This window comes from Pelodiscus sinensis, chromosome 2 (genome assembly GCF_049634645.1).
Source record: "Pelodiscus sinensis isolate JC-2024 chromosome 2, ASM4963464v1, whole genome shotgun sequence".
Taxonomy (NCBI): Eukaryota; Metazoa; Chordata; order Testudines; family Trionychidae; genus Pelodiscus; species Pelodiscus sinensis.
Window position 1 is genome coordinate 223,172,914 of NC_134712.1, and position 25,010 is coordinate 223,197,923.

Here is a 25,010-nt window from a genome sequence, read left to right on the forward strand (position 1 = left end):
GGATGTAACAGTGTAGTCGATTAACTGATTAACCAATAAGCAAAAGTTTATAGGTTAATACTATAGACTACACGCACGCAATTCCCTCCCCCCATCCTTGCCCGTACATTTTTTGCAGGCTGGCCAGCAGCCCAGCTCAGTCCTGGCTCCCCCCAGGTCCAGAACCTACCTCTGCTGCGGCTTTGCATTTAAAGTGTATTAGGAGCCAGGTGGGCAGCCTGTCTGGCTCAGTTCTGGCTCATGCCGGGTCCAGGAGCTTAGACCCCCACCTTAGACAGGGGCTACTGCCACCCCACTGGGTGACAGGCAGTTGGTCTGCAAAGAGAACTGATTTTTAAATTGGCTCCCCTCATGGACCAGTTCCTGCCTGGCACCCTGCACTGCTACCTCTGATACAGTGGCTGCTGGCAATGCCCCTGGGGACTATAGAATAGTCGACTAATCGATACAATTTCATGAGGTTACTTAACTATTAAATTAACTGATATTTAACATCCCTAATATAAATATAGAGGAATATTCTGTTTCCTGTAAGTCCCTGCAACAATTGCTTCTATATCTACTATTCAGCCAGGGCATTTGATTATAGATGTGAAACCATTAACAAAATGTGGATCAATGTTTTGTTTTGCAGTTAAAGTTTTAAGAATTACATTTATTTTAAAAGCAGTAAGACTGAAGGGCCCAAATGAACTGAGAAGACAAAGATGGGGAGAGAACAGCGGAGGAGATCTTACTTTTAGATAGGCATCTGCTACAGAAAATGATTATCCTGTACTCACAAAAAATGAGGAGTAACCTGAGTAACGGCCATAACTGCATATGCATACTAGTCTTTCACAGAGTTGCAGTTATACAACTTGTACACAGAAATACGGGCTTTACCTGTAATGCTGTGTTGCCCACATTTCAAAATTTTACTCTTAATGTTACAAACACACTAGAGAGGATGTCATTTCCATTAAATAAATGGATTACTCATAAAGCTGCAGCATGAAAAGTGGCAAGAAAAAAGGGAAAGGAAGCAAGAGAAAGCTTTCTGATGCTACCGTCACAACAATAAGTTTTTCACAGAGCAGGAACAGAAGGAGCTGGGAAAAGGAGAAGAAAAAGGGAGGATAGGTGGAGAAGAGGAGGTGGATCAGTTCACTTACCTCTAATGTCATAATCACACTACAAAAGAATGAACAATGTTCATATGGCTTCAGTAGATGAAGGAGAGATGAGAAAAGAAGAAGAAAGAGGAGTAGAAGAACAAAAGGGGAAAAAAAGATTAGGTGCACAAGAGCACCATTCATACTTCTCCTAAAATGGGCTAGCAGCTAGGTAACTGGACAAGAAATCTAAATTCACCATACCTTTTCTTTGTCACTGGCTTCTCTAGCCACAGTAGAACCCTGAAACAGAAAGACTGGATGTAAAAATGTGCATATAACAGGAAATAAAATTTAAAACTTAAGCTACTGAATCAGAACTGGACACAGAATGGGTTGGCAAAATTGTCTTACGCTTGAGGGCTGTTTGGTATAAAGGTGATAAGGTAGTTATTTTGCCACACAGGTCAGGTAGTTTGGACTGCTGTGATAATTTAAAGACAATACAAGATGACACATATGAAGGCAAAGACAAACATTTAAATCACTAAGTGCTCTACACTCGTTTTCTTCCTCTGCTTGTGTTTTCTCTCCTCAGATTTCATCCTATTGTATTTTAGTAAGACAACATCTGGGTGGCTCATTAACTTTGATAGACTTCTAAATGTTGTATGTCTATATTGTTATGTCGTTATGGGATGGAGAATATGTGATAATAACTATACTATTTTATTTTAATACACTTTGCTAAGACACGCAGGATGTACAACAAATTAGTGTGTAGTATTTGAAACACTAGAAGCTACAAACACAAGCAATAAAAATATTTTATAGCAGTACTATGAAATATAAAATTAGCAGGGCTCTAAAAATGAAAAGAAAAAAAAGAACAGCAGTGGTGCTACGAAGACTTTACCAGTGGGATTTAGCCATATTTGATTATGGATTTTAATTCGATTTCAAAATGGTCTTTGATCAAACTAGTGAGGAAACATGTGTATGCATTTTGAGTCAGCTGCAAGTAGGGGAAAAAAAAGGATGTATCTGTTCCCCAAATTGTGAACTCCTTAGATCAAGGACTGTCCTCCTCAAGTGTTTTGAATGTACCTTCCACACAATAGACAATGATGGAAATAATGATAAGGATAACAATAAATAATTAATCTGTTTCTACAGCATGCAGGCAACAGACCCACAAGATCTATCAAGCATTCACTGACTATATTTCTGTTGCAACGTATGTGTAGTGTGGAAAAATGCTGAAAGGGAGATTAACTCTAGTACAGGCAGTCCCCGGGTTACGTACAAGATAGGGACTATAGGTTTGTTCTTAAGTTGAATTTGTATGTAAGTTGGAACTGGCTCCAGATTCAGCTGCTGCCACTGAAACTGACCAGGGGCTGACTACAGGAAGCCGGAGGCAGAGTTGCTCTGCCCCCAGCTTCCTGGAATCAGCCTGATCAGTTTCAACAGCTGCTGAATCTGGAGCCTGGGACAGAACAGCTGGGGCGCTGCCCGGTAGGTTCCTACAGGACCAACCCGGCAGCACCCCAGCTGCTCTACCCGAGGCGTCCCGCAACAAAAGCCTGGTCTGCTGGGGGCAAAGGGGGCGTACTAGCTGCGCCCCCTCCCCCCCCCAGCAGACCAGGGAGACCCGAGCAAAGCCGCACAAGCGGAGGGACCCCGCTGCCCATGCGGCTTTGCTCCTGTCTCCCTGGTCTGCTGGGAGGGGGTCCAGCAAAGCTGCTGGACACCCCCAGCAGACCAGGGACACCCGAGCAAAGCCGCCTCCTGAGCTCTGGGGCGAGAAAAGCCCCGATCGTAAGTGCGGATCCGACGTAAGTCGGGGACTGCCTGTAATCCTAAAAATTCATAAGCCTTACCTTTCTCTACACACTTTTTAAATCCAAATGCTTTATTTTTTCCCCATGGAGACACATCTGGGGAATTGGATGCACAAAACAGATGTACAGATAGTGGCCATTAGCTATACTGTATGGCAGCTCAGGAGGGTTTTTATTACACTATATCATAAGCTGCCAAAATAGTGAAAAAAGGCCCTCTGAGTTAGCTATGAACATTTTATTTTGTGTTCTGTGTTCCGTATCACTCCCATCTGTTTCCAGGGATTACTTGTTGGAAAAAAAGGTCAGTTAAGAACCAAACAAAGAAAAAAAGAAAGCTGTAAAAGCTAAAGTTAGAGGAACATTGTTAACCCTGAAATCAATCTAATTAACAAAATTAATTAAACACAATTTTAGATACTGCCCTGAGCCCTTAATCTTTCCAATTTCTACGATTTTACAATTATACTTTCTTACTTAGAAAAATATTTCTCTTTTCCCCCTTGCTGTGCAAAAGGTAGTCACAAACACCTGGGGACACTGACTATATACAGAATGTGATCAAATGCATGCAATGATCAAACTGGAAAAAAAATTGCATCAAATTTTTGGGTACACTTTTCAGCAGGGCTACTCAACTTTGGAAGCTCTGGGGGCCACAACGATACTCAGAGCACATGCCAAGGGCCACAACTTAAGTGTGGTTGCATATACATGCAAATATAGAAGCAAATAATGCAAATAGCTTCTTTCATAATGATAGACATGAATATAAAGATTAAGCCTTAAACTGAAGCATCAGACCCAAACGTGTCCACTGAGAGCCACTTAGCACCTTTCAGGCTCTGCCCACGAGGCTAAGCAGCCAGCACCTCTCACAATGCCCCAGCGCTCCTAGCACCTCCTCCCTGGGGGCTAGAAACACCAACACCCTGTACCTGTCTGTTCCAGCCACCCCACTCGCTTGTGTCTTTCAATGCTCACCCCGCCTGGGAGATGCTTCACCGTTATGGAGCGTGTTCCCAGTGGAGGCCATGATCAAAGGATCCCACCTGCGGGCCATGTGTTCAGCCTTGCGTAAACCAAAACCGCAGCGTGGGCCACAAACAAATGGGCTGCAGGCCACGTGCGGCCCGCTTGTTGAGTAGCCCTGCTTTTCAGTAATGCTCAGTGTTGGCCTAATGCTCCAGACATCAATGGGAGTTTTACCTCTAATTTCAACAAAAGAAGGGCTAGGCCAATGCAGAGTACTTTTGAAAATCCTACCCCTTGTCTCTAAGCTTTTAGCTACAGAAATCTTAGATGTTCCTTGTAACCCCAGGTAGAAAACTAGAAGCGTAAATTCTAAATTGATGTGTCTTGAACATTTTCAGCTACCACAATGGACTCTGTTCTTATTTGGACTTTGTAGAAAAACAAAGTTAGAAAACAATGACTTTTTCTCTATATATTACTATGCCCAATGTCACTGTAAATCTGTCTGGTGAAAGTTCACCCAGACAAATAATTTAGTCTGTGAAACAACAACTTTCCCAAATGCAATTTTAGTCTCTCTTCCATCAACTGAACAAATTAATAGAAAGAGAGAGAGAGCTGGAGAGGTAACTAGCAACAAATGCTATTTATATAGATGCTAACTCTGACTGATTTTTTCTTTACATTTTTTGTGTGTTTGTACTGTGACTACTATAATAAGACGACTAGGTTCTACACATGCTACTGAAATACAAATAAACAACACATTTCTACAATAGGAGGTTCCTATCAGAGCACTCTAGATAAGCCTACAAACACTTAAAACGCAATAAATCAAAAAAGAAACATATACATAATTAAGCAGCACACAAACCAAATTCTCTATTTTGGAACAAGGCGGATTATGGCATATGCTGACTGCATGTCAACCTTAATCCTTATCCATAACTGAGATCATTTGGTCTGAAGTTAGACAGAAATTTGCTGAGCTTTGAGAACTACTAGTTTGACAAGGAAGATGATAGTTACAGATGAGCAAGCCAGCTTGAATAAAACAAGTAATGTTTTCAAACTTGAACTGTCTCTATTTCCAAGTTTTGAGCAACACAAGAATATAAAATGGGGAGAGTATCACTCTGGGTATTTCAAACATGCTCAAGCCAAGAAGCATTGGAAATCTTACGATAAAACCATTTTGAACAGATCAAAGATCACTGGTTAAGCATCTGGACTTCTGACAAGCAGTGAGGTGGTAAAGTTTGCAGATGATACTAAACTGTTTAAGATAGTCAAGACAGAAGCAGATTGTGAAGAACTTCAAAACGATCTCACCAAACTGAGTGATTGGGCAACAAAATGGCAAACGAAATTTAATGTGGATAAGTATAAAGTAATGCACATTGGAAAAAATAACCCCAACTATACATACAGTATGATGGGGGCTAATTTGGCTATGACAAATCAGGAAGATCTTGGAGTTATCGTGGATAATTTTCTGAAAACTTCCACACAGTGTGCAGCAGTGGTCAAAAAGGCAAATAGGATGTTAGGAATTAAGAAAGGGATAGAAAATAATACACAGAATATCTTACTGCCCCTGTTTAAAACTATGGTACGCCCACATCTTGAATACTGTGTACAGATGTGGTCTCCTCACCTCAAAAAAGATATTTTGGCCTTGGAAAAGGTTCAGAAAAGGGCAACTAAAATGATTAGGAGTTTGGAACGGGTCCCATATGAAGAAAGGCTAAAGCAACTGGGACTCTTCAGTTTAGAAAAGAGGAGATTGAGGGGGGATATGATAGAGTTATATAAAATCATGAGTGGTGTGGAGAGGGTGAATAAAGAAAAGTTATTTATTAGTTCCCATAATAGAAGAACTAGAGGTAACCAAATGAAATTAGTGGGTAGCAGGTTTAAAACTAATAAAAGAAAGTTCTTCTTCACACAGAGCATAGTCAACCTGTGGAACTCCTTGTCAGAGGAGACTGTGAAGGCTAGGACTATAATAGAGTTTCAAGAGAAGCTAGATAATTTCATGGAGGTTAGGTCAATAAAAGGCTATTAGTCAGGGGATAGAAACGGTGTCCCTGGCCTCTGTTTGTCAGACGCTGGAGATGGATGGCAGGAGACAAATCACTTGATCAGTGTCTCTGGGGCACCTGGTGCTGGCCACTGTCAGCAGACAGGTTACCGGGCTAGATGGACCTTTGGTCTGACCCAGTACGGCCATTCTTATGTACTTATGAATGCTTAAAATTGTTGATCCTTCCCCTAAATCTTTTATAAATCACCCATCTCTAATTCAGACAACAGATTACTGATTCATTCTTTAATATATCTTTGGAGGTGCTTTTGGTTGAGTGCAAACTCCTACATCTCTGCTGATCAAGAGCATGTGTCAGTTGCTTAACTTAAGGTGGGCTAAAGAGCAGTATGAATGTGTGTCTACTTGAGAAAGAGTGGCCATTGTACAATAAAATATTTCCATTCTCCCCTTGTAATCTCCTCTAATGTTTTATTCTCTCTCACAATGGCCATAATACTAGGCACTGATGAGCCAGTTCTTGACTAATTGCCAGGAAGTTCTGAGACGTCAGCTTGTCTGAAACATTCAAGGGACAGCTTTTCTATTTGCCTGCAAGAGGTAGGCATGAAAGGAGTACAACACTTCTCTCAGAAATATTCAGTACTAGGTAACAATCTTTGAATGAGCTTATAGACATACTTATGTAATTAAATATGTGAAAATAACATTTACAATAAAGGAAGTTTAGGTATACATGGGGAGATTGGGAAGGAAATTAAAACAATATACCTTAGGAAAAAAGATTGTAAAATATATTTGGGGAACTCATTTTAAGTATTATATATTAAATATTGTCTGAACTAGAATTAGAAATAGTAGCTAAACATTTTAGAAATTAGGTGAAACATATTTGGTGGAGGTACCAAGTACAAAAAGTTATGTATTTTAACATTCAGTCCAACTTTTCTATCTTAATTTCTTTTAATTATCAAATGAACTATCACTGTGAAAACTATGTAAGTGATAGACATTGCTAATTGAAAACTGAAAAGTGTTTCTAGTCAATTATGTCTCGTCACATATTTCAAAAAGTCCATGCAAAATAAGCAGTGATCTCCCACAAAGTTGATCAAAGGAGTATAGAAATAGAACTACATTATTGCATTTTCACAGTGGTTTTTAGTTTCAGCCATTAACAATTAGCTACATTTAGCAAACACACTTCGAAACCACTTCCCTTAAAGCATGCATGATACAGCTTAAATGGTACAACTTGTATAAAAAGTTTTCCGGTTTAGCTAACCACACATTTTCTTTACTTTAGAAGTAGCCAACATAACTTCTGAACAATATTGATTTAATAGATTTGATTGTGCTTTGCAACAATCAATATTTAAAACACTCAACAGAATAGTTAACATTTACTTTGGATATAAATAGTTTAATTCACTAAAGTTATTTCTTACCTTTAAATCATATTTTCTATAAACAGACAAGCGATGGCTGAAAACATTTCTTGTTACAATCATATATATCTCAACTCCATCAACAGTAAGCCGGTACATGCCAAAAAACTGGGGAAGAAGAGTAATCCCATGACACTCCACAATATACTGGAAGGAACAGAAGAAAAAAAATTAATAATTAAAAAAAATCAGATTGAGAGAGACAAAAACATATACAGCATGTATGTTGTGGGTAGAAATACAAATTATTAAAAAAACCAAGTGTCCAAACACACTGCCACAGGCAACCCCTTCAAAAGGTTACCATACTTGCAGACCAGTATCAAAAACAAAATCCTTTTTATATTAACAGCATTCCTTATAACATTCAGTTTCCTTGGCTTTTCAGAATAGTGCAGACCCTCTTTGTGTTAGTTGACAGCACTGTGTGTTTTATTAGTCCAAAGGATACCAAATCAGCACAATTTGATCTCACACAAAGGGGAAATTGTCCTTTTAAACAGTAACTCACTTTGTTTTATTCTCTGTTGTACTGGATTTTTCCTTTAGTCTGTAGATACTTTGGTACAATTTTCCAAATACTTCTTTTGTATAGTGTATGCTTACCATATATACAAACAACAAATGGTATCTGTCAATTTCTTTGTGCTAGTTCCCATTTTATGTCAGTGCCTCAGGATTACACAATCCACTTTGAGCAGGCAGGAAAAAATGTAGAAAACACTGAACCTTCACAGATGGGATATTATCCCTGAAGCGTCTTCCATCTTACAGATACATAGTGCTACATCACAGTTCTGATATCACCTGCCTCCCAACTAGTAATTGAGGTTTACATGGGAAGGTCAAAGTAAGATATGCAACTACAGCTATGCAAATTATGTAGCTGGAGTTGATATATCTTAAATCCCCGTCCACACAACAGGAGGTCGATAGGAGCAAATATTCCTGTCAGCTTCCCTTATTTCTATTCCTCATAAGAAGTACCAGTGCCAATGAGAGAGCCCTTTGAGTTTGATCTAGCAGGTCTTTACTACATCCACTAAATCAAAACCCAGATGATCAACCACAGCAGCATCAATCTTCCGTATCATGTAGACATGCCCTAAGAGTACGGTAGAAACAGTATCAAAGGGAACATAAATAGAATGCATCAAAAAAGTTATTTAACAAATGATAGTTCATTGTGAAAATACATTATCAAGTATCCCAACTAGAATAATCCAAACATCAATTCAAAAACCCCCTCCTATTGTCTGAAAAAGGGATGTGAAGAAAGTTAGGCCAGTCTCGTAGAGACAAGACAAAAGGGACTGATAGCATTCCTTTCTATCTTATTCCCATACAAGTCTCAATCAGAGGGAGCCCCAAAAATATCCTTACAGATGGGGAACCAGAGTGCTACCAAAAGCTTCTATTAAAAGAAGAAACAGCAACAGAACAATTAGTGGTGTTTGCTGAAAGCTAAAGCCTCTGCCTTTTTGCAAGAAAACAATAGTTGTCAAAGCACTTTTTTTTTTTGAAATGTACATCAAGATTTTAGATCAAGTTTCTATGACTATGTCTATACTAGCAAGCTCACAGCTATATCAATGCAGCTGTGCCACTATAAGATTGCTCAGATAAGCTGCTCTATGCCAATGGAAGAGAGTTCTCTCATTGATAGGATAAAACCACTTCAACGAATGGTCTATGTCACTAGCTAGGTTGCTGGGAAAACTTTGTTTCACACACTACCACTTATATTGGAGAAACTTATGTCACTAGGGGGAGGGTGGTTTTTTACATCCTTGAGCAACGTAAGTTTTGCTTAGTTTCAGAGGAGTAGCCGTGTTAGTCTGGATCTGCAAAAACAACAAGGAGTCCTGTGGCAACTATGGGTATGTCTACATTACCCCGCTAGTTCTAACTAGCGGGGTAATGTAGGCATACCGCACTTGCAAATGAAGCCCGGGATTTGAATTTCCCGGGCTTCATTTGCATAAGCGGGGAGCCGCCATTTTTAAATCCCCGCTGGTTCGAACCCCGTGTAGCGCGGCTACACGGGGCTCGAACTAGGTAGTTCGGAATAGGAATCCTAGTCCGAACTACCTAGTTTGAGCCCCGTGTAGCCACGCTACACGGGGTTCGAACCAGCGGGGATTTAAAAATGGTGGCTCCCCGCTTATGCAAATGAAGCCCGGGATTTGAATTTCCCGGGCTTCATTTGCAAGTGCGGTATGCCTACATTACCCTCCTAGTTCGAACTAGGAGGGTAGTGTAGACATACCCTTATAGACTAAGAGATGTATTGGTGACATAAATAATAGTGTAGACATGGCTATAAATTTTGCTGACGTAAGTGATAGTATAGACATGGCTTCAGATGCAGCAGTATAAGCCATTTGATAGTGATTCTCAAATTCAGACTACAATGAGGTTTCAAATTAAGTTAAACATGCTTATTAAAAATATGGTAAGTGCAGTTTTCTGTGCAACTTTTAACCAGGTTTCACATCAATAAGGCCATATAAATTGATCTGTCTCTTGTGGATCCCTGCAGACTTTCCAATTTCTGATTGCTCTGTTAATATCTAAAGCAGTGGTCCCCAACGCGGTGCCCGTGGGTGCCATGGCGCCCGCGGGTGCCATGGCGCCCGCTGGGGGATTTCTGTGCGCCTGCTGAAACATCTGGGCTGGCCCCGCACCCGGCGCGCGGCACATGCATGGTGCCGGCTCCAGGTGCGGGACGCATGGGCGGCCCCTCCCCTGGGCGCACGGCACATGCGCAGGGCCGGCCCAGGGCACGTGGGCGGCCCTAGCCCCGGCCCCAGGGCACATGTGCGGTGCCGGCCTGGGGCGCGTGGCTCGTGGGCGGCCCCGGGCGCGCGGTCCATGCGCGGTGCCGGCCCGGGGTGCGTTGCCGGCCCCTGCCCTGGGCGCACGGCACATGCGCAGTGCCGACCCCGGGCGCATGGCTCATGGGTGGCCCCGCCCCTGGGTGTGCGGCGCATGCGTGGCCCCGCCCCCGTGTGCCCGGCACTTGAGTGGCTCTGCCCCCAGGAGCCCGGCAGCCATGCAACGTTGGGGAGCACTGATCTAAAGAATGTCACTCCCTCACTCTCACTAACTTGATAGAGGTTTTAGAGACAGGAAAGAAAGAAATTCTGTTTATATTAAAATTTTAATTAACTTATAGGATACATTTCAAAATGGTTCTGAAAACAATCCTGCCAAGCAAGAACTGAAGGACAACAGGGAAACAGCAGACCTGGAAACTTACTCTAAGCTGAACAAATGACGACTAAGAAACTTCATCACTTTTTGTGCCAAACAGTACAAGGAGATTGAAGATAAAGGCTCAAAAGATGATTTAATCAAACACAGCGTCTAATATTTCAACTTCTGTATCCACTTGATCAAAGGCCCTGAATTATAGAGGAAAAATTGTTGATGATGGGATGGTCATTGCTACACCTATTATTGGGCATATCACTCATTTTAGCCACAAATAAATCACTGTTACACGCACACCTGGTATTATATTCCACATTTTATCACCACAAATTGACATCAGAAATACTAACATCAAATTAATCGAAAATGTTAGCCTGTTTAAAAGTGAAGTCCACATTATTTCAAGCAGCTTCTTCTATTATTGCATAATGTTCATCATTATGTGTTTTGATATATTATAAAAGCTAATGTCATGTCATGTATTTGTGCTCTAGCAGGTTGGGAGTTGTGGTCATAAAAACATTTTCTAGATGCTGGTCCCACTGGGATGATTTTTTTCTATGATAACCCTGAACATGAAACATCCACTTGCTGAAGAATTTCTGTACTGGAGAAACTGTTCATGGAATGTCACAACTATTTAAAGGGAGAATGGTCTCTCCTTCTAAAATACTTATGACCCATATTGCTATGATAACTGAATGCCTCTGTGATAAGGAAAAACTACTATCCACGGTTTATAAATGGGGAACTGAAAAGTAAGGGCCAAATCCACAAAACTACTTAGGATATCACTGATATTCTCAAAATATCTATTCAATTACTGCCTATTGGTGTAGACATCTAAGTTTACCAGCAGAAAGTCCCCAAGACATCCAAATTTCGCTAGTTAGCATGTATAAAACTGCTTAAGTCTGTCTCGACAGCACACAATGTCCCAGTGCAATTCTCAAATTAGGCAAAGCTTTCCTCAACTTACCTCATGTGTGACCTGATCCTACAGGCATATTCTGAGCAGGTTTACTCCATATTCAACAAAACAAGGAAATGTTCTTTTTGTGGCATGCTGGCTAGCAAGGGTCCTCAAACAGCCCCATTTGTTAAAGCATTCACATAGATGTGAGACACCTAGGTTCAAATCTCTACTCTGCTTGATTTGACACAGGGACTTGAACCCCGGTCAACCATATTATAGTGATTACCCTAACCACTGGGCTACCAACTCAATCTCTTGGTTTGTTCTCTCTCTGGCCAAATTAATATTTAATTATTTACACAGAGTGAAACTACTTCAGCAGACAAGACAGACAACTATTTAGCAGTCTGGTAGTTATGGTACTCAACTGGAGTGTGGGAGACCTATGTTAAAATCCCTGCTCCAGATTAGGCAGAGTGAGGATTTGAAAACAGTCTTCCCACAACCCATGTGAATGTCATTATCCCTAAGCTACTGGCTACCAAGGGGCCTCTCTCCCATACAGTCTGAATTTCTGTGTAACATAGGCTACTGAAATTCCACACAGTAATTCATAAAGATACATTTTAGAAAACATCCAATTTTGATTTTTAAGAGCCATTGCTAATGATGGAGACTCCATTGTGACCCTTGAAAAATTGTTCTAATGGTTATTTCCAAGGGCTGGGATGATTCGCCATCATTGACAATCTTTAAATCAAGATTAGATTATTTCTACAAGACACACGGTAGGCATTATTTTGTGGAAACCTGTGTAATGCAAGAGGTCAGTTTGTATGATGACAATGGTCCTTTCTGGCTTTAGAATCTATTGAGAGAGGGCTGGCCTGACTTAAATACTTAAATTCAGGAAAGGGCTAATAGCCCTGAATCCCAAGTGGTGATCGGTATCTTCCTCCTGAGAGGCTGAGCTTAGGCCTCATCCTTTTCCTCAGTATTTCTACTAGCTGATTTAGGCAGCTCCTCACTCAACATTCCAGCTTTTATGAATACTTTTAGAAATCGTTTTCTACACAACGTATGGATGCCTCGCTCAGGGATGTCAATTCTATTGGGAGGCAGGGTACCTAGGAATCAAGTGCTGTGTGCCTAGCCCTAAGCAATTTGTCCAAGGTTATTCAGGAAGTCCATGGCAGAACAGGGAATTGAACCTGGATATCTGGAGCCCCAAGCTAGTTCCACTGGAAAATCCATCCTCTTCTAGCTGTTAGGGCATGATTTGAGTCTCAAGAGATCTTTCTCCAAGCCCAGATTTGTTACTTGTTCTGTGACCTGAACAAGTCACTTAAACTTTATGTACCTCAGCAACCCTATCTGTAAAACAACAGTATTTGAGTATGCATGTGTGCAGGGCTCGCTGAACCGCGACGAACCCTGCTCGCCAGCCGCGCGCTGTCCGGCGATCTGTGCATGTGCAGATCGCCCGAACCTGGCTCTTCCGGGTTGCAATCTACTCACCCATTATTTGTCGAGCCCTGCATGTGTGCATACATAGGACACATTCACTGTGAGTATAAAAGCAATGCTGGTCCATTTCCTGAAACTCATGTCCCATGCAGTAGAATGTAAATGAATCTTTGTTCCCTTCTTATATAATCCCATAAGAGAAGAGTGAAACTTGTTCCATGGCAGGGTGGGCAATAATTTTTGATGCGGGGGGGCCACTCCAAGATTTTGGAAAGTTGCTGAGGGCCACACTCTTCCATGATATTAATGAAGAAAGGGTGGGGTCCGGGATGGAAGTTGGGTGCAGAAGGGAGTTTGAGGTAAGGGATTGGGGTGCAGGACGGAGAGTGGAGTCTGGGAGGGAGTTTGGGTGAATGAAGCAGTTGTGACCTGGGGCACTGGACTGGCCAACTACTCATTAGATGATTTAAAGTAACTTTAATTCAGAGAAGTGGCTGAGTGGACAAATAAGGGGCTGTGGGTTGCTGACCACCGAGAGCTCTTTTATATATGGATGCAGCAGGAGGACAGAGGGTTTGGATGTGTGGAGTGGGGGGCAGAATTGGGGAGCAGGGAGGAGCTGGGTTACCAGTGGTAGGTTTGGCTGTAAGACTCACCTGTGAGACTCCTGACTAGCAGCCTAGCATGTTTCTCAGGCAGACAGGGAGCCTGCCACACCCCTGCACAGGCTGCAGGGCCATATGCATGTGTAAATAACTACAAACTGGAGGGGAGAGAGGGAAGCATGGTGCTTCATGTGCTGCCTGTTATTCAAAGAGGCAGCTCTCATTGGCTGGTTTCTGGACAGAAATCGGCCAATGGGATTGTGCTGGGGCGGGAACAGTGCCTGAACAGTCCTCTCTCCTCTGGGTTCACAGTTTTAAAAAGAAACAGCCTGGCAGCTGCTTTTCTGAGTGGTGTGTGGGTGGGGCGAGGCAAGCATGGAGTCTGCCTGTGGCTCCCTGTAGCATCCGTGGGCTGGATCCGGTGGCTTGGAGGGCTGTATTTTGCCCAGCCCTGATCTATGCCATACTGGACTGTACAGTTAAAGCTAACTATTTGTTAGTATATTTCTGATGAAGTGACTAGTTTTGACTCTACCAGCAGAATTCTTTATAATAGCACCTTCTCCTTGCATAGCTCATGAGACATCAGGAGGAATAGAGGCACTCAGCCATGCCACCACAGAATTTAAGAGACTTTCTTCTAAAAGCGGAGCCTGCTCCATAACTTTCTCTTAGCTACCTGATGTTGACTGAGTGTAGAGATTTGTGCAATTGCCACTTACTAAAATAATACTAGATTACCTCAAACTTCCCATTATAACATTTCTTATCTTGATGGAGATGCACAAAGGGAAAAAGGAACGCCATTTGCAGCCATGATCTATAAGGTTGGTCTAGAACTTCCTACCTTTGAAACTATCAATCCTCCATTTCTGCACCACAGAGGAGACAAAGACAGTCATCTGTTTGGGTAGGAGCCCAGCAGGATTTGCATTGGTGGCCATGGTTGGCAGATTTTCAATTTCTCCATCTTGATATAAAGGAAGTAGCAATTTAGTCACCTCAAGTGCTTTTTAGGAAAGTTTTCCTCAAGTTTCCCATTCAGAGCTGGAATAAAAGTGAGCCTAGAAAATAAGCCAGTATATGCTAAGCAGGTCTGCTTCAGTGAAACAGAAGACCTTCAACTCCTTCAATAATAAAGGCTATTTTTTTAAAGAACATTTAACCAATACTATTAAATAGCCTTGCTAAAATATTTATAATAGTTAGCTAACAATACAATTAAAATTGCTTATGAGTGTAAAATTCATTTTCTTATATGGATGTTGCATGAAACAACATACCATCTATGTTTCTTATTACTCTGGATGAGTTTTTTTTTCCAGATTTTCTGCACAGCAGAAGGATTGTATTACATTCAACAAAATAAAATATCATAAGAATATGGGCACATCTGGCCATCCGTGCATCTAAGTATAGTTTTCAAATAAGCATTATGACCTTTTACTTTAACACACTGAAGGTGAAATGAGTAGCAAACATTTGTGATCTTAAATTCTCTTTTATGTGCTATCTTAAACTGAGTCTCAAAGTTCTCCACTATCCAAAATCCCTCCCTGCCTCTTTCTGTATTAGTTAAAAAGGATCCTGGCTCTCTCTTTTCTTGCAGGACAACTTTGGTGAGCTCTTAGGCAGACTGCAGTGACAAAGGACATATAATTGCAATGGTGACAATATGAAAAAGCATAAATGGTGCCCCTTCCGGATCTTTCTGATGTATAAAGAATGTCTAAAAAACCAACCAAACAAACAAGTTTTCTGTAGGACAACTTTGGTGGCACCAACCTGATATCACAAGTGGCTGAATCCTGATCTCTTTAAGAGCCTGAGTGGGGAAAAGCTATTGCTTCCACCAAAGTCTAAGATGCAACATCACTTCTCAATTATGTACTCTGCAAATGCTTGTCTTCTGTATTTTCTCTCTACACCTTGGTTATCCCTTTAAAATAATTATTATATTTACGAAGAGATTGCTAGCAAAGTGACCAAAACTATAGTGATCTTATCTTATAAAGTGCACAAAGTATGTAATAGCACAGATTAAAACAGGTACAGGGGAATGGGTAAGTATAAATTAATTCCTGATTCAATTTAAAAAAATATCTGAAAGAAATGAAAGAAGCAGAATTAGAGATTGCTCTTTTGTGCTCCCTTTTCTCTTTCTTTTCGTCTTCCTAGACAGCAGGAAACAGCTCCTTGCATTGGGAGATAAACAGGTTAAAAAATCCTAATCTTGGAAAATTTAGATTAGAGAACTGTGTTGTAAGAAATTACTGACTCTACATTGTGTGTGTGTGAGAGGGGCGGGGGGAGGGAGGGAGAATCTCACAGAGGTTTACACATTTGCTCAGGATAGGGTCAGGTGATCTTATTTTTTAATCAAGCCCCATCATGATGAAATTTATTTCACTGACAAACAATTTAAAACCGGAAAATTATTCAATTGAGCATGTAAGATGACCAAGCGAAGGAATTTATTAGCTGAATTACAAAACAAACACAGAAAGCAATGAAAATTTATAAATGCAAGGGATGTAAAATTTTGATTAATTCGCTAATTGAATAGTTGATGCAATTTGCATCAACTATTCGATTAGTTGATGAGAGCGCCTGCACCGTTGAAGTGTAGCAACAGTCCCAGGGCTGTTACTACACTTCAAAGATAAACGCACTGTGGAGAGCACAGGGCCAGCGGGGAACTCAAGCAGTCCCCCCTGCTGGCCCCATACCTCCCCGTGGCACTTCAAAGCAGCAGCGCCGCATGGAGCCCATCCTGGGCTCTATATGGCGCTGCTGCTTTGAAACACTGCGGGGAGCCTGGCATCAAGCTCCACAAAGTGTTTCAAAGTGGCAGCGCTTCATGGAGTCTGGGGTCAGTGGGAGAGTCCCCAGCTGACCCCAGGTTACAGGCAGTGCTGCCACTTTGAAACACTATGTGCAGTCCAGGGTCAGCTGGGGACTCTAGGGTGCATACAGAGTTTCAAAGTGGCAGACCCCAGGCCCCATGCGGGGTATCCCAGCTGGCCTGGCTGCATGTGGTATTTCAAATTGGCAAATCTGTGTGAAGCCTGGGTTCTGGCCCCAGGTTCTATGTGGCACTGCAGCTTTGAAGCACCCCTTCTTCTCCCTTTCCCTCCTCGCTTGTTTCCTCTTTCTGATAGAGGCAGCGAGGGTGGTGGTGGGGAAGTGACTAGTCGACTAGCGTGTTGACTCTCCGATAAGCATTTGCTTATCAGACAGTCAACTAGTCGTTCAAATCCCTAATCAATGCAAGAGCTATCTACTATACATCATAGATCCCATATAAACTGTGATAGAGGCTTCTGACTGATAAATCATTTGAGATTTAAAAGAAATTGCATTCTTTAAGCTCAATTTTTAATAAACAGTTCTAAGGCACAAATCCATGACTCTAAGTCCGAGAGCTCAGGTTGTTACAGATAGTAAGCCCTTAAGAGAATATTTAGTTTTATGTATCAATTTGAAAGTCTGGCTAGTCTTCCGCGTCCGTCCAGGATACAGATCAGAAAGCAGGAGTCTGCATCTTAACAGAAAAGCCTGATTTATGATAAATGAACTACAGGTTTAATGCCTTTTTGGAATAGACTCACTGCATAACATTTGGGGCAAATATTTAAAAATTACTGGTGAAATCCTGGTCCTGGAAAAGTTAATGGGAGTTTTGCCATTGACTTCAATGGGGTAGAATGTAATCCTAAATATTTAAACTAAATGAAGCAACACATAATGGATGTTAACTGTTCAAATGTTCTTTAAGTTTTTCTATGGTCATCTTATTTTTCTCAGAAACAACAGCTGCAGTTCAGTAAGCAGTAATTAGGTTTAGCCTTATTCTTCTGGTTCTCCTGATTTTCTATAGCAAGACCATTTTTTCAAAACATTTACTTTAGAGTAAGCACAAAGAGACACATTATGTGTAGAAAAAACCCTGTGCAGCCTCATGATTTGCACGAGTTCTGTCAGCACAAAATTTGGCCCAAAATATTTAGTCTTTTCTCCAATCTATGCCAATTCCCCTCTTCCCCGCACCAACATGGTCTTTCATCGCAGAACACCTATGAACCTTTTCTCCTACCAAGATTATAAACATACACAGAATCACTCTAATATGTTAAAGAATTTAGGCTTCTCAACTTATATTTTGAATACAAGCAACTCAGCTAACCCTCACCACCTTCTGGTTAATTTTTATTCTCCATCCCTAGTTTCCCCTCACTTGTGATAAAAATTTCCTCATCCTTCACCATTATCAGCCACAGCCAACCTTGAACTCAAATCCCCAATTCTACCTCCTACAAAATGAATTCATGCTAGCTCCTGTGTTACTACACTTTGGTGTGTTTTGTCTTCTCTCACCTATGTTCTATGCATTTTCTCTCACCGATCTATATTCTTTTCTGACCTCTGTCTGACTTCGTGCATTTTTTCTGCTTTCTTTATCTGGTTTCTTTATTCTCTTCCTCCTTCCACCAACCTCTGGTTTTCTCAACTCTTCGATACCTCTGCTGACTAGGCATTCTCCCTCCCTCTCCACTGCACTGTGCTGTGCTATTCACTAGCGGCTGTCTGTTGCCATAGAGACAGTAGGCAGTGTAGCAGGTACCACTGATGTATACAGTTGTTTGTAGAAAAGGAGAAAATATGCACTCAAGCAGGGGCAGCTACTCACTGTGAAACCAGAAGGGTGGGTATACCATGGAGTAATCTTGTGCCTCTTAGTCCCAGAGGGAATCCTTATCTGTAAGATATTTTATCTGCTTTTTGTGCTCTGAGCTGGTTTCCAACTTTGTGTCAGAGTGACTTCACTGAAGCCTCTTCCATTATTAGCACTAGCTATCATTGGCTCCCTTAACTGACCTCATTTTACAGCAACTCTCCGTGTAAAAGAAGTGCTAGTTCCCCTGAAACACTCCAGGGTTACCCTGTTCTACTTCTGCATTTGTGTCATGACCCTAATCCTTCATTCACCATCATAGAGCCTGGGTGATCACCATTGACTGGTAGCAATTTAATCTTTGAAGTAATCCTGGTACCTCTGGAGGAATAAGATGTCTGGGTAAGATAGCATGAGAAAACTAGCTCTGATAGAAGTGGACCTATCAATTTATTCCACTTGACATTGTCTATCTGCCCTTGGAAACAATGTTCACTGCCATATCACTTGATGATCCCAGACAGCTGCTCCCTCTCTGTCTCACAGAACTTAAAATGCTGCAATTAACTCTCTCTCTCCTTGTTACTGAGCCATCTTTTTTTATGCCATCACAATGCTCCCAGAAGCTTCTCTTAAGGAACCTCTGGCCTTCCTCCCTAATTCAGGCAACCTACAGTCACATTCCCAACTAACATTTTTTCCTCCTTGTACTTTTTATTTCTGTGTGAGCCTCAGGGATCATTCTGAATTTGTGTGCTGAGCTAGTTAATGACTCATATTATGTACAAGTCTAACACTTTTTTATAGATTCTATGCTAATACATTCAGTTAGCACTTGATCATCTTTTGTTTTGTGTTCCTACAGAATCTAGGCACATTGGTATCATGGTCCATTATTAGGACTACAAGATGCTACTGTAAAACAAATCACAACCTATTGTTTTTCAGTACCCATGTACCAGTGTGACACAATGTCATGTTTACAAAAGAGTGAAAAGTATGCTTACAACATATGTGGATGACATCTAAAGCTGGAAGGGGTTGCAAGCACCATGAAGGACAAGATTGGAATTCCAAATGACCTTGACAAATTGGAGAATTGGGCTGAATTCAACAACATGAAATTCAATAATGACAAATGCTAAGTACTGCTGTTATAAAGAAAACTATCAAATGCTCAAGTATGGAATGGGGAATAATTGGCTAGATGGTAGTACTGCTGGAAAGGATATGGATGTTACAGTGAATCACAAATTAAATATGAGTCAACAATGTGATGTTGCCAAAAAATCTTAATATTCTGGTATGTATTATAAGAAGCATCATATGTAGGATACAGGAGGTAACTGCCCCAGGGACTTGGCTCCAATACTCCAGTTGAGGTGTCACTTTTGAGCACCACACATTGAGAAAGACATGGACAAATAGCACAGATGTCAGACTCCAAAGAAGAGCAACAAAGATGATAAAAGGTTTAGAAAACCTCACTTATGAGGAAAGGAAAAAAAAAAAAAACCTGGGCATATTTAGTCTTGAGAAAACAAGACGGAGGAAGGATAGGTTAGTTTTCAAATATGTTAAATGCTGATACTGTATAGTGAGAACAGTCATCAATTGTTCTCCATGTCAATTGAGGATTTTGCTGCACCATAAGTAAACATATGTTTTATCTTTCCTCTATTCACTTGGTATTTTTCCTTTTAATATTAATATTGCCTTTGTGTAGAATTGTACCACAGAGTTAAATGAGCATGCTGGAACCTACACTGAAAATGAATGAATTATAGCAGTCACTGAACTTCAGCTTTAATGTGCTTAGTCTTTAAAGAGCAACTTCAACTGAAAACAGTCAATGCTCTACATTTTCTGCAAGTACACTTTTAGTTTTTAAAAATCCTATACCAAGGAAGTTTAAAATAGGAAACTGCATTTATACAATGCACTATAATAAGAAACCTTTTTATTTTGTAGTATAGTACGGTAAAAATGCTGCTTGTTTAGGAGGTGGAATTTTCAGAAGCTTCTCAAACATTTACAATGATGACAAGCTAGGAAACTTGACACGTCTTGCTAAATGTACCTTCTAAAATAGTTAATTTTCATTGAACTATGAAACGCTGCAGTTAAAATGACTCTTTACATTCAAGTTAAAGCCTAATGCCAATATAAATGTTTCCCTTTACATTTTTTAAAAATTTAGACTAATTACTTGTCTAGACAAACCATTATTGTGCAACAAGATGGACTGTACATCTACAGAACTCTAGCATGCTGCACACTACCATTCCACATGGACCCTGATTCAGTTTAGTAAAAGCTCCCTAGTACAATTTGCATACTTGCGCTTATTCTCCATTCTCCTGATACAAGACAGAATTTTAAATGTTGCCAGTATGCACTGTCACTTTAGGTGGCAAAGTGCAATACTTGGACATAACAGAGATTCAGAACTCCCTACACAGTTGCCACCTAACCCTGCAGATGCGTAAATTCCCATGATTCCTAAACTTCTGCCAATGGGCATATGCGAAACTACCTAAAAGTCCTGATGCTGCCGAGCTGCTTGGAGCTCTAGTACATGCCTACATCCTGGCAGGATTCTCTCATCAGGTGTTCTTTCTGGATCAGGCCCTCCACAAGACAATCAACAAAGAGCATGCTGGCAATTCTTTGGAGCCAGGCGATTAGATATTCTGGGGTGAGTCTCTTTCGGTGTCTCTCCTGTTGGAGGTGTTCCACTTTGTATAAACAAACATTTCTTGGAGCAGGAACATAAACTTGTCTCCCATGTCCTAGGTAAGTGCTCTCACTTCTGTGCTACAGGATGGGTTTTTTTAGGAATGAAAGCAAAGTCCCAGGCTCATCTGATGAGCTGACTAGCACTTTAGTTAGTCAGATTAAAGCGTCAGTCGGCCCTCTTTTTTTATAATGACTCCTCTGGTTATGATAGTAATTTTTCATTTAATTCTTTCAGCAGTAGTTCAATTTAACTTTTTAATTGTGATACTTATGTATAACCCGTTTCTAATAGCGTCTAATTAAATTTGATTCTTCATCTGTTTTCTGCTACTTTATGGAAAGTCTTACATGAAGTAGCAGTAATAAGCTTATAAATGGGGAAGTCTAATGTGACAGGTTTTGAAAAATTACAGTCAATATTGGAATAGAAATCCACCATCGAGGGAGACACCTGAGAGCTTTAGAAAATTTAAAAACAAAAGGATAATCTGGTAGATTAACAATTAGTTTTATCTTCTATATATCGGAAATGTCCACCAACTTGCATTATATAGAAGACTTATTGGTAAGGGATTAGTGATTATCACACACTGGCTACGTCTAGACTGGCATGATTTTCCGGAAATGTTTTTAACGGAAAAGTTTTGTTAAAAGCATTTTCGGAAAAGCGCGTCTAGATTGGCACGGACGCTTTTCCGCAAAAAAGCCCTGATCACCATTTTCGCAATCAGGGCTTTTTTGCGGAAAACAAATCTGAGCTGTCTACACTGGCCCTTTTGTGCAAAAGTTTTGCCCAAAAGGACTTTTGCCTGAGCGGAAGCAGTATAGTATTTCTGCAAGAACACTGACAATCTTACATGAGATCGTCAGTGCTTTTGCGGAAATTCAAGTGGCCAGTGTAGACAGCTGGCAAGTTTTCCGGAAAAGCAGCTGATTTTCCGAGAAAACTAGCCAGTCTAGACACAGCCACTATGTAAATACTGATTGTCTCACTGACAAATTACTAAAAAGTATCAAAAGGGTAGCCAACTTAGTCTGTAACAGGAAAAACTTAAAGAACAATGAATAGGCTAGTAGCACCTATTGTGCTACTGAACCAAGTAGTCTAAGTAGTCCAAGATCAGTAACAGTACTTCTAAAGACTTCTGATTTTTTATTTTTCAGTGGCAGTTTCATATAGCATATGTGCACTGATATAACAACCCCAATACAAATGCCATTGCAATAGAATTTATTTTAACTAGCTGAATGTAATTTTTCTTTCAGCTTTATCATAATTTATTTTTATCTTAATAGCAGGTTACAAGAGACACTTAAGGAAAAATACTAAACATTGAACCTACTCTGAGCCTCAGCTTCTCCATGTTTAGGAAACTTAGCTAATATTTGTTAAGTGCACTGAAATTCTCCAGTAAAAAGTATGTTAGAAGCAGAAAATATATTTAGATATTCTTAATCCAAAGATTATGCCATCCCCATTTTTCCAAACACCTAAATCAAGTTACTAAGAGTAAAAAATATTAATAACAAAAATACATATTAACAACAACTAATTCATTGGAGCATGTCTAAGTACATGCTTCCTATTCTTATGGTTCTGTGTAACTGATATAAAGTTCACCTATGTACACTGGTGCAGACATTTTATTAATTATCATTACTATAGGTATTAATTTAGAGCTTGACATTTTAAAAAATGTCATGCAAACTTTAACTGCACACCATCCAGGACTTTCATTCACGTTAACCTTATCCTTCAGTCAAACTCTTGAAAGGAATGACGGTTTATTCTGAAATGCAATCTGAATTTTAAGTAACTCAACCATTTCAAAATTTGAATAATTAACTTTACAGATAAATAAGGATTACCGTCAATTACCTGGACAAATAAACAGAGTAACACTTTCAGTTTGCTGCACTGATTTACAGATCAAATGACTTTGAGATGAAAGATATGAAACAAGGATTGGAAGCTTTATTAGTTTAAAAATGAACAAGTTACAATTAGAGAATAATTTTAACTGCTAAACTGTCAAACTAAGAAGCTTTCATAATATCTTTTTAGTAAAAGGATAGTCTGTATCTCCAGCAAAATAAAAACAAACAAACCATTAATCTTATTTTGTATTTATACAGAGGGAGAGAAATAAGCAATGATAATATTGGCAAGTATCTATGAGGTAATACACAAACCAACATTTTGTGATGACAACATGAAAGCAAAGTTTGAATGATTTGTGGTGCCTGATCCTGAGATATGTCACAGACTTCCTAGTTTGCTTGTGCTGTGTTTGAAGGAAGATTTTCACATGTATGAATACTTTAATATGTAAAATTTTTCTTTTGTTCTGACTTCTCATGCATGCTATTTTTGTATAAGTTTGTGTTTCTCTAAGAATATCAGAAGGAACAGGTTTTTTAGATGGTTACATAAACTTAACAGTTTGATTTCAAGCGGAGACTAGCAGAATATGAACAGTAATAAGTGACGGGGTCCGAATAGCAGATCATAGAATACTAGAACTGAAGGGACCTCGAGACAAAGTCCAGTCCCCTGCCCTCATGGCAGGACCAAGCACAGTTTATATCATCCCTGATAGATATCTGACTAGCCTGCTCTTAAGTACCTCCAATGATGGAGATTCCACAACCTCCCTAGTGTTGTAGATACCTGCAAACTCTGATCATCATGATTTTTTTAAAATCCTGTGTCACTAGTTAATACATGGTAAATTATTAAAACAGGAAGAACTTAACCATGGATCCTGTTTAATTTATTTGGCCTTTAAATATGACCTCTTAAAATTAATCACCATAATGAAATGCAAATAAAATGTTATTGATCTGCCGAAAGTTTGTGAAAGGGTTTGCTTGTCTGCAGTTTAAAAAAGGTTGGGAACCACTGTGTTAAAGGACCCAATCTGTAAATCCTTTCCTACATACCAAAGACTGGTGTGACTGAGCAGGAACAGCCTTGTTCTCTTTCATCCACTTTCCTTGCCTCAGCTTCTAAGCGTGAGGAGGGGCTTCAGTCTTTCTTTCACACTCTCCTTTATACCCCTCAGTTGGAAGAAAGAAGCATCGCTCTTTCCTCATCTCCCTCAGATGCTGCAAGGAGAAACTTTTCACTTTTCTTCCTACTGGGAGAGGAGTATAAGCATTCCTCTCCTCTCTCAATCCTAGAAGTTGTAAAAAAGGGCAAAGCTTTGCAGTTTCTTCACTTGCTCCCTCCCTGACAGTCACCTACATACGACCACAGTTCATGCACTGGAGCACCAGGCAGAGTAAGCTGGAAACTGAATGCAAAAAGCTCCTCACAAGGAGGGTTGACAGGATAGTCAATCCCAAGTATTAAAAAATCCAGAGTGGGCTCCTCAAAAATCATGAAACTGACTTAAAAATCATGAGATTTGTATTTTGAGCTGCGAAATGGTTGCTTGCTTTTTATCTTTTAAAATGGAAGTTGAGGTTCTCATGTACTGAGCATTACTCCTGGAGCTGGACTTGAAGAAAATCACAAGTATCACAAGATGCCTGATAACATCGCAAGAGCTGGCAACAATGCAATTTAGCAAACAGTCTGAAGTCACTTAGAATATGTCTACACTGAACAGTAAACCCAGGCTCAGACTCAAGTTTAAGCCAAAACCCACACAGTCCATACACAAAGCCAGATCCCATCACTATCACTGCATTTCAAACTACCAAGAGTTAGTGGAAAGGAGGTAAAACTGGAAGGAAGGAGAAAAACAGGATTAGAAGATGTTTTTAGGCAACGTGTAGAGATTACTGAAATATATAAACAGTATTTAGTCAATGAGACAGTGTGATGCACAAAAGAAAAATGAACTAAATTATCTGAACTGATCCTATATTCACAATTATTTATCAAGAGCTTTTGATAGAGAAGGAAAAAATAGTCTGAAATTAACTGACCATACATTAATAATAAAGCATCTTTGCAGCCAAAACTGTACACATTTA

General features: G+C 40.2%; 1 protein-coding gene across 1 annotated transcript in view; it reads right to left on the reverse strand.

The window, feature by feature from the left end:
- PIP4K2A (phosphatidylinositol-5-phosphate 4-kinase type 2 alpha) overlaps positions 1-25,010 on the reverse strand; it is a 208,592-nt gene that overhangs the window by 44,953 nt on the left and 138,629 nt on the right. Inside the window, exons 5-6 of the mRNA XM_075922509.1 lie at positions 7,409-7,555; positions 1,359-1,397 (exon numbers count right to left, since the gene is read on the reverse strand). Coding sequence (XP_075778624.1) covers positions 1,359-1,397; positions 7,409-7,555 — 186 coding nt within the window. The remainder of the gene's footprint in view (positions 1-1,358; positions 1,398-7,408; positions 7,556-25,010) is intronic.